The sequence below is a fragment of the Galeopterus variegatus genome, unplaced genomic scaffold (assembly GCF_000696425.1).
Source record: "Galeopterus variegatus unplaced genomic scaffold, G_variegatus-3.0.2 Scaffold9131, whole genome shotgun sequence".
NCBI classification, from domain to species: domain Eukaryota; kingdom Metazoa; phylum Chordata; class Mammalia; order Dermoptera; family Cynocephalidae; genus Galeopterus; species Galeopterus variegatus.
Window position 1 is genome coordinate 15,299 of NW_007735242.1, and position 15,702 is coordinate 31,000.

Below are 15,702 nucleotides of genomic sequence, written 5' to 3' on the forward strand. Positions count from 1 at the left end.
ACAAAAAGACAAAAAAAAAAAAAAAAAAAAAAAGTCATATTCAATAAATGATGCTGGAACAAGATACCCACATGCAAAAGAATGACACCATATACAAAAAGTAACTCAAAATGGAATAAAGACCTAAATGTTAAAAACTGACACTATCACATTCTTAGAAGAAAGCAGGTGCATACTTTACTCTTGATTAGGAAATGGTTTCTTAGATATGACACTAAAAGCACAAGTAACCAGAGTAAAACATAAATTGGACTTCATCAAAATTTAAAAATTTTGTGCCTCAAATGCTATCAATAAAATGAAAGATAATTCACAGGAGAAAATATTTGCAAATCATATTCTGATAAGGATTTAGTATCCAGAATGTGTAAAAAACTTTTATAACTCAACAATAACAAGACAAACAACAGAATTTAAAAATGGACAAAGAGGGCTGGCCCGGTGGCAGTGCTACAGTGCGCCGCTTGGGAGCGTGGCGGCGCTCCCGCCGAGGGTTCGGATCCCACATACAGACCTGCCGCTCACTGGCTGAGCGAGGTGCGGGCGCAGCACCAAGGGTTGCGATCCTGTTGCCGGTCACGAAAAAAGACAAAAAGGAAAAAAAAAATGGACAAAGAATTTGAATAAACATTTTGCCAAAGAAGATATACAAATAACCAATAAGCATACAAAAAGATGCTCAATATTATTAGTCATTAGGAAAATGCAAATCAAAACTACAGTGAGATACTGCTTCATACCCACTAGGATGGCTGCAATGAAAAGACAGACAATAACATGTCAACAAAGACACGGAGAAATTAGGAGCCTCGTACATCACTGGTGGAACATAAAATGGTGCAGCCACTGTAGAAAACAATGTGGCAGTTCCCCAGAAAGTTAAACAGAATTACCTTATGACCCAGGAATTCTACTCCTAGGTATAAGAGAACTGAAAATACACAAACTTGTACACAGATATTTATAGCAGCATTATTCATAATAGCCAAAAAGTGGAAACAAACCAAATGTCCAAATAATAAATGGTTAAAGTGACATATATGAATACAATGGATTATTCAGTCATAAAAGAAATGAAGTACCGATACATACAACGTGGACGAATCTTGAAAATATTACTTTAAGTGAAATAAGCCAAACAAAAGGACCACACAGTTTATAATTCCATTTATATGTAATGTCCAGAATAGGCAAATCTATAGAGACAGAAGTAGATTAATGGTTGTCAGAGGCAGGGGGAGAGTGAAATGGAGCGTGACTGTTAATGTGAGTACACATTTTCTTTTGGGAATGCTGAAAATGTTCTGGAATTAGGTAATGGTTATAAGCGCATATTCAATTCTGTGAATATACAAAAACCCATGGAACTGTACACCTTAAAAAGGGGGATTGTATGGTAAGCAAATTATATCTCAATTTTAAAGACTTTTTAAAAAGAAAGCCATAACACACCTGTTTCTACAACCAGTAGACAAAAGGTTAAAGAACAAAAAAGCAGAAACCAAACTGGAAGACAGAGAGATCAGGTGGAATTTACCAACTGAACTTCCAAGTACCAACCTTGAAATCCACTGGTATTTTCAAATCTTAGTAACTTAGGTATCTGGAGTTTGGTGCGGCTGTTACCTCCTTTTCTTCCTTTACCAACTACAATTCCTCTACTTTTTGATTTTCAATTTTATAAATGATAGATACACATAGTATATGGTCAATTAATTAACACTGAGAGTTCTCAGTATGCTCCAAGGAAAAATAATTTCTACAAGGTATTTGGAAGCTCAAGAAAAGTATAATGGAATAATCTGAAAGAGAACCCTGGGAAAGCCCTATTCAGAGAGAACAAATTCCATTAATGCATTTTCAAATGGATTCAGTGGAAAGCAGCCAAAGGTAAAAACAGGTTTGAAAATTATTACAATGATCAGACTGACTGAGACACGACCAAAGTCCTCATGGGACAATTCTAACGTTCTTTTTATCTCTCTGTATGAAAATACAACCTGCTTCTATTTCTATGTAGGAGGACCTTTCTGTGAAAGATATCTAATTGGATTCAGTTCCTAAAAGTAAAGCTGCAGAATTACTGTGACAGCCATCTTCACCATGACCAAACGAGATCCAGATTGGCCACAGTGGTGATCACTTGTCACTCATGATAAAGTCCTGTGCCAACGTGTCTTTTAATGATAAAATTCCCCAGAACTAGGCCCCATACATAAGCATGAAAAAAATAGCTCTGAGGCAGTGTTCATCACTGTTGGTCACAACAAGTACTTTATAAAGTCACTTCTATCATGACTTGATTCAATAAGTACAATAATTTGTATGTTACATCCAAGCAAAGAACCAACACAAGTGGTTGGTCTAAGTTAAAAATAATTTCCTTTCAATACAATTGAATAGCACCTTTTATTTTATAAACAGATTTTAAGCATGATATTCTCAGTAATTAGAATAGTCCTGGTCTCCTCCAAAATCAGATACTCCCTACACTAAATTAAACATAACTGAGTTAACTCCTTAACTATTTTTTGTAAAGCTTTGCCCTTGGGCTTCGCTGCCTAGCCACTTCAGGACTAATGTCCACTAGTTTCACAAAAACAATAAATTAGAAAAATGTGTGTTTCCATAGCACCCTGCATTTCCTTTTAGGGTTTCACATTTTGCTGTAAATATGCTGTCATTTGCCTATCACTCCCACAAAATTCACTGAAGATGACTGTCTAATCTCCAATGTTTAGATGGTAATTGGCACATAGTAGACATTCAAAAACTATTTACTGAAAGAAAATAATAAATCATATATTACATATTCTCAATTTGAAGCCCAGCATTGGAAATATCTGATACCACCAACACCCTCTAAACTAACTCCCCCACTTCACTCAGCAGTTTGCTCATCCCCCACTCTCTCACAGAATGTTGACTGTCTATGTTTAATGTCTATGTTTAATGTTTACACAATAGCACCGTGGCCTAAATTTCTCAAATACCAAATAATTTAGGAAATAATACTGTCCCCATTTGCCAATGACATTATTGTCCAAGGACAAAATCCCAAGGAATCTACACACACACACAATCCTAGAATTAATAAGTGAACAATAGCACCGTGGCCTAAATTTCTCAAATACCAAATAATTTAGGAAATAATACTGTCCCCGTTTGCCAATGACATTATTGTCCAAGGACAAAATCCCAAGGAATCTACACACACACACAATCCTAGAATTAATAAGTGAGTTCAGCAAAGTTACAAGATGCAAGATCAACACACACACACACACACACGCATGCATGTGTGCCAATTTTCAAATAAGACACATTCACAAAATAGAGTCTCCCGCCTCAGTTTTAAGATCCTTGTCTCTTCCAAATAACAAGCCCTCTACCCCAGAATTCACAGGCTTATGCTCTGACTCAAGTAACTTTTGAGCCAGTTTCCCTGTTTGTAAAAGAAAACTCTGCCAAGGTCTGTCAAAGATGCAACAACATACATCTCAACTGTAATATATAATGTGTTCCTATAAAAATGTATCCTAGGGGCCGGCCCGTGGCTCACTTAGGAGAGTGTGGTGCTAGTAACACCAAGGCCAAGGGTTCAGATCCCTATATAGGGATGACCGGTTAGCTCACTTGGGAGAGTGTGGTGCTGACACTACCAAGTCAAGGGTTAAGATCTCCTTACCGGTCATCTTTATTTAAAAAAAAAAAAAAGTGTATCTTAAGTCAAAATATAGGAAGGTACAGAAACATACATGTTTAAAAGGAGTTCCTGATTCCCACAAAGCTAAAAATTATAAAATCCCTACTTATATTTTCGTTTTTATAAACAAACTTCAATAAGTTTTGACATTTTATACATACATGTATTTGTTCTATTTTCTTTTTACTCATCATAAGGCTTAAGACAATCATGTGTCCAACTACTTGACAAGATACACTCACTATTTTGGCCCACCTAATACAATCAAGACAAAGATATCATTAGGTTTGACAACTATGATTCTCATCTCTACACATTTGCACTCTCAATTTTCTGTCTGCTACTTATTTTTATAATATGGGGAGGGAGGATCACAAATAATTGCACAAATACACACTGTTAAAGAAAGGTAGCAGTGCTAAAACTAAGCAGCTGGCTGGTAGGCAGTATCACAATGCTATAGCTTAAAATGTCTGCTCATCAAGAGATAATCAACAGTTCTAATTTGAAGGCTGGCCAGGTAGCTCAGTTGGTGAGAGCATGGTGTCATAACACCAAGGCCAAGGGTTGGATCCCCATACCAGCCAGCTACAAAAAAAAAAAGTTATCATTTGGCCTATAAAAGGCAGTTTAAAGGTGTCAATTACACTGTAAAGTACATGCTGCCCAACAGTCAAACACAAGAGATGAGACTCACCATAATCAATAGCGCTCTATAAAGATGGCAAGGCACAACACAAAAAGGTATCACTATGATGATGATAATTATTCACTTTTCAAAAAGGCTGAGAACTTCACCATCTAACACTAGATTATTTTGGTGGAAATAAACAGTGGGATTCCCCAGAAATCGCTAAGACCTGACTGAACATTCTTATGAATATCCTGGAAACAGAAAAAAGTTTAGATATCCAAGTTTATAAATATTATATATACTGCATTTGAGCTCTTCTGAGTTATTAAAAGTTAACTCCACTTTCATAAAATGGACAGAGATCTTAAATTTAAAATTAAATGGAAAGCAAAATAGAACAAATTCTGATCCAGATAAATACAAAGAAGTCCATTTAGTTAACATAATCCTACCTGTACATAAATGAAAACTCACATCTCATAAAGATATACTCCAGAATTCATTCTAGATTAGTTCCTTTGAAAAAAAAACAAAAAAACATTAAAATCAAAAAGCCAAAGCAATATTAGGCATTACTAGGAAGGCTAGAAAACGAAAAAGTTTCTATGTTATCTCACCCTTATAAAAGTCTTAGTTAACACTTTAAAATAAAATAAAACTAAGACAAAACAGGGAAAGAAAGTCAAAAGAAAATGAGAACTATGACATTTAAATTCAACTAACATTTAGGGAGTGCTGAAATCCTGTGTCAGCAGTGTTCAAGGTATTTTCCCACATGTTACCAGTTTCATAGAGTAAGAAATTTAGGATGGAAATAAAAGTCATGACAAGGTGAATATGGATATCTCTGCAAAGTATTAGAACAGAAAAACTTTGAACTTGAGAAGGTAACGTTGGTATTAAAAATTGATAAAGGACTATTTTATAGTGTCGGCAGTAAACTCAGCTGTGGCCTATTGAAGCTTTGGGCTTCTTTTGGCTTCCTCAGCACCTAGACATGGAAGCTGCTCAACAGATTTACTCAGAGGAGAAAGGAAAAGGCACAAATCGAACACATCTAATTTTTTTCTAGAGGTGGCACATACTGAAAACAAAAATTTCTTTCAGTATATTAATAGCTGGTACTGCTAAGTAAACAAAAAGTATGGCATTTGGTGTTGAACCCCTAACCTTTCAGAACAGAGATTCACAGATAGATGTTCTGATCCAGAGAGGTTATTGAAGACACCTTGCATCAAATCACAGGCCTAGTGTGCTGCAAAACCAAGTATGAGAAAAAAACAAAACAAGAAAGTTTATATTTAAGAGCTAAATTACAGGGCACAGACTAATAGTGCTCCTAGAACAGAAAACAAGACCAATGACTGTCATAAGAAAGAAAGGGAAGGGCCGGCCCGGTGGCGCACTGGAGAGTGCACAGCTTGGGAGCGCGGTGGCACTCCCGCCGAGGGTTCGGATCCCATGTGGAGACCGGTTCCCGCTCACTGGCTGAGCACAGTGCGGGCGCAACACCGAGGGTTGTGATCCCGTTACCGGTCAGTAAAAAAGACAAAAAGGAAAAAAAAAAAAAGAAAGGGAAGGCCTCAAAGTTTATGAGGCAAGAACTGCAGAGAGAAGAAAAAGGGGATGTACACACAAGTTTTTAAAATGTCTGCCAGACAGTCCCATTTTAGAGAACCTACTTGCTCCCTACAAATTCAAAACATAGAGACTAAATTAATCTCTAGGCATCTTTATCTCTGAAATAAATGGCTGTACTATTTAAATCTGGATTTCATATTTTAAAAAAAATCAAACTCGTATTTTTACCTTTTCCTCTCCTTAACTTCCTATTTTCTTCCTGGTTCCATAATTATCTACCCATCACTCATGCTCAAAACCTTAGATTAATCTTTGATTTTTCCAACCCTTCTCTCCCACTCTGCCAGACTCCATACATGCACCTGGTCCTGGTAATTCCTTTTCTAAGAAGATCCCCTGCATGGGTTCCTTTAAATTTCTACCACCACTACCCTAACACAGGCCCTTATTTCACCAGACCAAACCTTAACTAGTCTTCTTGCCTCTAGTCAAACGCACTCCCAACTCCAACCTAACCTAAATACTGCTGACAATCGGTCTATGATCATGTCCCTGTCCCCTCCCTATTCAAAACATTCCCACCCCAACCCAATGCCACTCAATATCTAAAGTCTACTACTGTCCCCAGTATCCATGGCTCTACAAAACCTGATTCCAATTTAAATACTTTTATCCCATTTCGCCCCAACCTGGTCCTTCACCTTCTCACTCCTCTACACCTCTGGTCTTGCCATCCTCCCCTCCAGGCACTCCATTCTACTATCCAGATTCAATCTCTGCTACTAAAACTTTCCAGGGATGAGAACAGTCTCTCTCTCCCTGTCTCAAGTCCTACCCCTTCTCGTCTGTGCCATCCATTCAGCATTTGGCCTGTACACACTATCCTGCATTACAGGGCACTGTTCTTGTTTGTTTGTTTGCAAAAAACTTATACCAGTCTCATCTTCCTTAACTAGATACAAAGTTCTTAGAAGACGAGAACTTTGTCCTTTGTTACTCTCACAAGATTTAGTCTACTTCCACATACAGTTGGTGATTGATAACTGCTATCTAGGCGCTCTAAAGTTCAATTGAAGTAATACCCACCTCCACCCCTCTCCCATATGGTTCTTTCTAAGGCTCCCTCTCTTCCCATTTCTCTGAATTACTAAGTATTTGTATTAACCTCAAGTGCTGTTATATAATGTGCCATGGCCTTGGCTTTTTTCCCCTTTGAGATGTAAAAGAATGGTCTCTCCAACTCAAGATCATTTCTTGTATCTTTTCAGTATTTCTTACAGTGTTAAGCAGACCACTGAGCACAGAACATTTAACATAAACCAGTAATAAAGACACCTAAATATTAGTCAAAGTATCTCAATTAAAACAGTTTTTAACACTGCTTAAAGGCCGAGACCTTATAAATAAAAAGTATCCCCCATTTTACAAATTTCAAAGCCAATTCACATCTATTATCTATTTCATTCCTATAACTTGGTGAGATAAGTGATCAGTTTACTGAAGGAAAATCAGGCTAAGCAAGATTGTACAACTAGTTAAGTGTCAAAGCAAAAACTTAAACCCAGTTTTCCTGAGCCCAAGGACAAAACTTTGTATACTACCCCACAAGTACAGGTTCATACTATCTTCTCAAACTAGACTTCAAGTTCCTGGAGGATCAGGGACTTCATATATGTTTCTTTGAAAAGAAGTCTCTCCTTATCTCCTGCCAAATATCTTTATATATCAATAAGATGATATTAAATTTATATAGGTTCTGCAAATATAGCAAAATCGTCAGAGATAAAACACAGCCTGACACTGTGCCCGTAAGAAAAAGAAATCACTATTCAGGCCTCAATGTTGAGTGGAGAAAGACTTGGTAATACTCGCATAAGCTTTACAGCTCCTCCAAACAACATTTTGAGCTCATCCATACAATCACCAATCCCAAGTAAGATGAAAATATTTCTAAAGCCTCAAGTCCTACCTGATATTCCAGTTTCTGTTCTTTGAAGTGTTGGGCTAACATTTAATCTAAGGAGAAGGGCCAGAAGTTTCTACCATACTTCTACGAACTCTTGGAGCTTTTAAAGAAATGCCCACTTAGAAAACATCATCTCCCTATTATCTGTCAACTTTGGAAGTACCAAAGGGCTCCAAGTACACAGCTGAGGACCAGGGACCTTCACAATTCTCCCGAAACTGAATTTTGGGGTCATTTGCAAAGACTCCAGAAGGCTTACAGATGAAGAAACAGGGTCACAAATAAAAACAAGTCAGGTTTAATATTCCAAGTGGACAATCTGCTAAAACACCATCCTAACAACTAAGAGACTAAGACAGAAACAATACAGATGAAGAAACAGGGTCACAAATAAAAACAAGTCAGGTTTAATATTCCAAGTGGACAATTTGCTAAAACACCATCCTAACAACTAAGAGACTAAGACAGAAACAATGGAAATTTCTCTATTAACTCTAGTACGATAGTATCACAGAAGTGTCAGCAAGTCGTGCATGCGCTGCCACATTATTATCCAGAGTTAGAAACTACTTGAGAGAAAATAACCTTAGGAAAATAACTTTATTATGCCAAGCATAAAAGCAATTTCAAGTAAGTTCCCAAAAATATCATGAACCAAGTTGTTTTCTCTAGTCTACTGATTAAATCACAGTAAAACTCAGTATTTGAATTATACAAACATTAAAGTTAGGAGGTAAGGCAAGAGCTGAAAAATAGAGGTTGGGCTAGTCATGAAATCACCTTAAGAAAACACTGTTATTGATATAACCTGTAGCTGTTCAACTATGATACACACACACTGTCTGGGGGCAAGTGTTCCTTTCCAGACCCATTTCTCTTCTACCTGATGAATGGTGGATCACACGGCCATACATCTCCTGACACAGGGTGAGCACAGCTCCAAGTGGCCAGAGGACCCCATGCCCCAGCCCCCATTACTGATTCATGGAGAGGCATAGGACCCAGAACAGGATGATAAACCTACTCCCTGGAAAGTCTGTTGGAAATGCAGAAAAAAGGCCATCTTCCTGTCTTCTGGGCTCCAATGGCCATCTTCACCTCCACATGGAGAAAAATCCTCTGAGAAAGAAGCCAACCACGGAAAGCACAGCAGACAGAGGAAAAGAACAAGACCAGTCCTGATGACAACCTTTGTGCCTCTGGAGCCAGCCTGACCTAACCTCAGCCTTTTTAGTTATTTGTCACCAAATTCCCTTTTAATAAAAACTATTACATCACCTGCAACCAAAAGTCTGAATAATACGCAACCAGTCTAAACAAATAATATGCCAAATAACAAAGAATTATTTCCCAAATGAGCCTGGAAAAGAATGGCTAACAAAGTTAAATCTGCTTCTAAACCCAACTGGAAACACTGATACTGACCTATTCTTACCACCTAAAAGAGGCCAAGTAGCTTGGTAACCATCTATTCTCCTCTTAGAATATCTGAACAATGGCTATTGTCATCCTCCCAAACTTTTATTTATGACCTATTTATATGCTACTTTCCAGGCTAGATGTTAAACATAGATATCAAATTGTATTCAATTCAAAACTTAAAAGTCATTATTCTCTCAAGAGTGTCTTGTTAGTATTTAACAAAAAGTTGGGGTAACAAATGGGAGAAGACCTGGCTATGTAGCCTACTCTTTGTACACCAAGGAATAAGGCTAAGTTAACAAACCATTAGTCCACCAAGCCATGATCTTTTTACTCTCATTCAGCACAATACATAACAACATTCAACACTTGTATGCTGTGAAAAGTACAAAGCAGTTATACATGCAAACAAGCATACTTTTCAACACATAAGTATAATACACACAACCCAAATTCTAGAGTGGCAGGTTATTCCTAACATGTGAACCTCAACCTCTGGCTTCTATCTACTAATGCAATATCATTCCACAGAAATGAGTTAAAAATGTAACCTCCAAAATCTACTTTTTTTTTCATGCTTACTTGCCTACTTACGTTCTCATGTGTCTCCCTCCAATTTTTAAAAAAGGAAGCACTTCTGCAACTAGCAACCAAATTTTCAACAATTTCTTTGATCTAAAGAGATAGATAAAGGTAGGAGTCATAATGTAAATGAGTTTTACTACTAAGAGTCACACCAAACGTGCACACACAAGAAAGGAGTTTTAGGTGCTATTATATGTTAATCACTTCTACAGATGAAGATGTTTTTACCAACTTGCAAAGATAATACTAAACCTAAATCACAGAAAGTGGAATTACATATCCGATGCCCTAAAATTTTTTTACCATTTCCCTGAATTCTTTTAAAAAATCTCTGTTAGTAAGGTGGGCTAAACTAGGTGGTCCAAGAACAAAGAGTACAAGGGAGACTTTTCACTGGGTACCTTTTTTATTGTTTGAATTTGTACCATTTGAATGTGCTATCTACTCAAAATAAATAAATAAAAATTAAATTTAGAAAATTCCTTCAGTGTAACTTTCAGAAACCATACTAGAACTCTCCTTAATAGTGTAAAACCGATTTTAAAATATTGCATACCTGTTAGTCTTAGAAATACTGTAATTTTCCCAAGTACACTTTAAACATTTCCTGAAACTATTACCTAATGGTTTCATCCTCATCTTTTTTCACCAAATGTGAATTCAGAATACCAGCAATACATGATATATAGTTATTTTCTGTTCTCCCTTCCATCATATAGGTACTAATGGGAAAACAAAAATATAAATATTTTACCAGTGGGAAAAAAAATGCTAAAAAGCATATAAAAATAATCACCAAATTACAAAAAATTACTCATACTATTTCTCTGTTAAGCAAGGGTTGTCCAAAGTGTAGTTCTCATACCACTGATGTGAATGATAATTTTAGCTTGTATAAGAATATTTTAATACTTAAGAATTTATTTATTTATTTATTTATTTATTTTTTAAAGATGACCGGTAAGGGGATCTTAACCCTTGACTTGGTGTTGTCAGCACCACGCTCAGCCAATGAGCAAACCGGCCATCCCTATATGGGATCCGAACCTGTGGCCTTGGTGTTATCAGCACCACACTCTTCCGAGTGAGCCACGGGCCGGCCCCTTAAGAATATATTTTTAATATGTAGCTTATTATACCTAACCAACCAAATCTATGATTTCACAAATATCACTGCCTAGAATGAGGATAAATCTACCTAAGTAAATCTATGAATCCATCTGAAAAATAAAGAGTGCATGTGTGTGACTGAAGTCTGAGAAGCACCAGGGCATTATCCAAATTAGATCAAGAGCATACCAACCAATATTAGCCACACTGAATCTTAAATTAGACCAAACTTCATGCTTACAGGGAAACTCTCACTGAAAGGCTGCCACAACTAAATGACAGGAATACTCTCCTCTCCCCTCAGACTTGGGGCAATTAAGAGAACCCTAAAGTTCAATTAAAATAATTAAGGATAAGAATCAGAGTTCAACACAATTCTTGAACTCCTGACAAATTAGGTTAAAAAAATGGTTTTTTACTTTCTCAGACTAACACCTCAGCACAGACCTTCCATTTCCCATGAACAGTTAGTTATCCCTATTCCTCTTACCTTGGACACCTCACTGCAGGCTCTAGATCACTCCCCATCCTCCTATCTACCACCCTATAGATTTGTTCTTAAGGCAGTTCCTATTGCATAAAGAAGTCTTTAATCAGTGTCCAGGAAGAGGAACGGATCAGGCCTCAGCAGAACTTCTCTTTAGCATTCTCCCTAGTTCTTTACTCCCTCTTCATACTTCTATACGCCTAAGTGGTCCCTCAACCATCAAATTCCCCAACTGGCTATATAGCACCCACTCAAAGCCTGCCCCTCCATCTCAGAGCCACATACGTTGCATAAAGAAGTCTTTAATCAGTGTCCAGGAAGAGGAACGGATCAGGCCTCAGCAGAACTCCTCTTTAGCATTCTCCCTAGTTCTTTACTCCCTCTTCATACTTCTATACGCCTAAGTGGTCCCTCAACCATCAAATTCCCCAACTGGCTATACAGCACCCACTCAAAGCCTGCCCCTCCATCTCAGAGCCACATACTCCAATACTATTCCTCTGTTGTAGGGCTGACACCTCCATTTTTTTTTTTAATTGTTTTTTCCTTTTCCCAGGCTGATGGATTTAGTTAGGGTTGGTTTAAATGGCAGAGCAAAAACTAACTGACTAGGTGTGAGTGACCATCCCATACCACCCTTATTTCCCCAAAGGTATCTGCATTAAGAAATTTGCTCTTTAGAAGAAATGGTTAATTAGAGAAATTTTATTTGAAAGAATTCCAGGCTATATAGAGGCAAATTAGAGCAGCTGAGAGATTTTAAGGCTCACTGCAGGACTATTTCCAGGCCAGCTGCCAGGCTAGCCCCCTTAGGGCAGTGTTTACAACCTAGAGTAAGAGTGGCAAGAATGGAGGATGGAAGGGGGTTGTCATCCAGCTTACTAAATCCATTTATGTATGATCACCACAAATCCTAGCCCTGATCATTTAGTATAGTTGTCTGCTCACAACTTCTACAAAGAGAGAGAAAAGAAATTTCAAAATAACAAATTGTAATTCATCCTCAGAAACTGAACTGATTCCCTGACCCTAGCTAAAGGACACTTCTGAAACACCAATATGATGCAATGATGTGTCCTATATAGGACCCTGAGGGATCTGTATAGTCCCCAAGATTCTATTTGACTCATACCACATTCCTGAAAGAATATTAACTCATTTAAACTCAGAGTATGAGATCCAAAGCCCTGAAAGAGCTTCCTAATTGGAGCCCCTTTCTCAGGTCACAGCCCATGAGGTCATTTGTCCAGATACGAACCTTCAGAAGCTCTGAAAATTTCCCTTTAAACTTGAAAACTGAGTTCAAATTCTATGAAGGTACTTCAAAAAGTTCATGGAAAGATTCACATTATCTTTTAATTCTATATTTCCATGAAGTTTTTTGAAGTATCCTTGTATATCTTTCAGAAGGGTATATTCAAGATTCAGTATAATATCCACCACATCACCTACAGAGAACTTTAATTTAGAAATTATCTGCTTTGAAAAATACCATAACCCAGATACCAAAGCATGATGTTTGTCCTCACACAAAGGAACACCCAAAGAAAGAAATTTTATTTTGGAAACTAGACTTGGCACCTGTGGTATTTATCATCTTTCATGTTTCTTCTTTTTTACTACCTTTAACCACTTAATTCTGTTGCTAAAGAAAAACAAAGGGATACCAACATAAGACTGGCAATTTGGTAGACAAGAGGATAGAAAACAGGAGGCTGAAAAGGGAACACACAAAACTCACCAAGTCAGACTCTTCTGACAGCACACGGTATATCCCATGGCTAGTACCGTAAATTCCCAGAAAAGTTCCCTGATACCAAGCAAAGAGATCTAAAACAAATTCCTGCTTTAGCAATTCTTCACAACGTTATCTATCTGGGATTGCCCCTAAATTCCCTAAAACAAAGCTCACAACCACATCCCCTTCAATTAATATCCTCCCTCTCTTACGGAAGAAAGGCACTTTACTTTCCATCTTTTCCCTCTCAAACCCTGCCTATCCAACCCAACTTCTAACCTAGTCCCTAAAAAGGAAATGTTCCTTCCTCCTCTCCAAGTTTAGGCCCTTCATTCATTCTCTTCTCCCACTGGCTCCTTCCTTTCAGCGTTTAACAAGACAAAGATTTCCAGGGAGTAGGGGAGTGGGAATACCTTCTACCACTGCACTGGTGCAGCCTTGGGTTTCCTTACACCTGTTTGCATCACATTTTTCTTAACCTCCAGTAATCTGACTTGTTTTAACAATTCTATAAAACTTCAATTACAGAAGGCCACTGACTCACAATAGCCAAATAACTGCTGACCAACCCCAGCTCTTTTTGGTTTCTGTTGGATCCACCTTGGCCCTCCACTTTCCAAGGGTAGTTCAAAGCTGAGGCTGGACCCTACTGTCTTTCCTCCTTGCATCCTAAGTGATCCTCTCCACTGTTCTCTTAAAATGACATCAGAAAACAGTCTTAGACCTATACATCTCCAGCCACGAGTTGACATTAAGCTGTTGACTCTATCTTCATTAACCCCTTTAACTTTATCTCACATGACCAAAATCAGTCATCAGAACCTTCCCAGGATTCCCACCCCACTCCACCTCTACGTCCCCACTTCTACCAACTATATCATTACCAAGTCCATCAAATTTCCCTTCACAGGGAGCCACCAAAGTCTGCTCATTGTCCCATATTAATATTGCAACTCTTACCAGAGTTAATGGGATTTTTCCATATCAATATTTCAACCACTATGGTTGCAGGATTGCTTCTTCAGCAGAATTCAAAAGTGACTGCTGCCCAGAATGAGATGTTGTCCCTTACTGTGGACTAGCACCCACCCTCAACTGAAAGGCAGTGTGAGAAAGGAAGGTGTAGAAGAATAAAGAAGTTTAGCTAACACCACTGCCCTCATCTCACCTGCCACAAACATCTGCATTTCTCCCCAGCTACCAAATCTTCCTTTACGTAAAATTTCTGTTTAGCCCACAAGCTGAATTCTTGAATAAAACCCATTAAATGAAAAGCCCTTTACTTCTTGACAGGCGGAATCATCCGTGACTACTATGTAAGGATACCAGACCTTTAACGTTATTTCAAAAATCCAAAACAAAACCCCTTCCTGACCAGCTTCCCCACAAGAGCTCCTGAATAAAACCCATTAAATAAAAAGTCCTTCACTACCTGACAAACGGAATCATCAGTGTGACTACTATGTAAGGATACCAGGCTTTTAATATTACTTCTAAAACTGAAAACAAAACCCTTTCCCAACCAGCTTTCCCATAAGCTAACTTTTGGCAAACCATCTGTCCCCAAGGCCTAAGGCAATAATGAAATAACCAAGGTAAAACACCTTCCGTAGAAAACTTGTTTTCTGAAACAAAAGCAAGTACAAACTTGACCAGGTAAGGCAAGTAACTAACAACTCGTGCCACAGTTTGCTTCCTCAGTCTCATCAGAGGCTGCCCGAGGAGAGCTGAACCGCTGGATTCAGCGGGTTTCCTAGGAATCATGTCAGTGCTGCTGCGGAGTCCAGAGGAGCTGCTTCCACCCATCAGTCACATTATGAAGTTGCAGGAACGGCTGTTCTGTTAACCCACAGCTAAGAATAACACTAGACTTTCTAATTTAAAAAAAAAAAACACGAGGGTAGGAAGTCCCCCTGCCGCGAATTTGGGGTGGGGCAGAGGGAAGGGGCTTCCTGCATTGACTCTCATCACTCGGTCTTGGGTCGACGCAGGACAGCGTTCGGGGACCACGTGAGACCCCCGGGGCCGGTGCGGGGCCCACCCTGGGAGGTCGGCAGTTCGCAGATGGGAAGGACGGCCCCCCGGAGCCCGCGAGTCCCGGCCGGGTTTCCGGGAGGCTTCGCGCTCATTCTGAATTAAAAGCGAGGTCGCGGCAGGTTCGCGGCAGATCGGACGAAATGAGAAAGAAAAGTCACAGCGGCCTGGGGGGTCTCCGCGCCTCAGGGGAGGCGGCGGCCGGGCCCGAAGCGCGAGGGTGGGTGAGGAAGGGGGTCCCACCGCGGGGTTGGAGATGAGGCTCGGAGGAGGGCCCTGCCCCGCGCGCCCACCCGGGCCGCCCTACCGTGGCTCTGCAGGATCTCGTGCTTGAGGCCGCCCGTATAGTCGATGAGCTCCTCCAGGCCGCGCTCGCACAGCTGCCCGTAGCCCGAGAACTTGTGCAGCACCTTCTCCAGCTCGCGCTCCACCGTCACGC

The 15,702-nt window shown here is 39.1% G+C and overlaps 1 protein-coding gene across 1 annotated transcript in view; it reads right to left on the reverse strand.

Moving 5' to 3' along the window:
- The window catches only part of LOC103609069 (protein RMD5 homolog A-like), a gene marked incomplete at both ends in the record, with an annotated part of 19,846 nt that extends 4,146 nt beyond the window's left edge, over positions 1–15,700 (reverse strand). The window contains one exon of the mRNA XM_008593441.1: positions 15,571–15,700. Coding sequence (XP_008591663.1) covers positions 15,571–15,700 — 130 coding nt within the window. The remainder of the gene's footprint in view (positions 1–15,570) is intronic.
- Between the last annotated feature and the right edge of the window lie 2 nt (positions 15,701–15,702).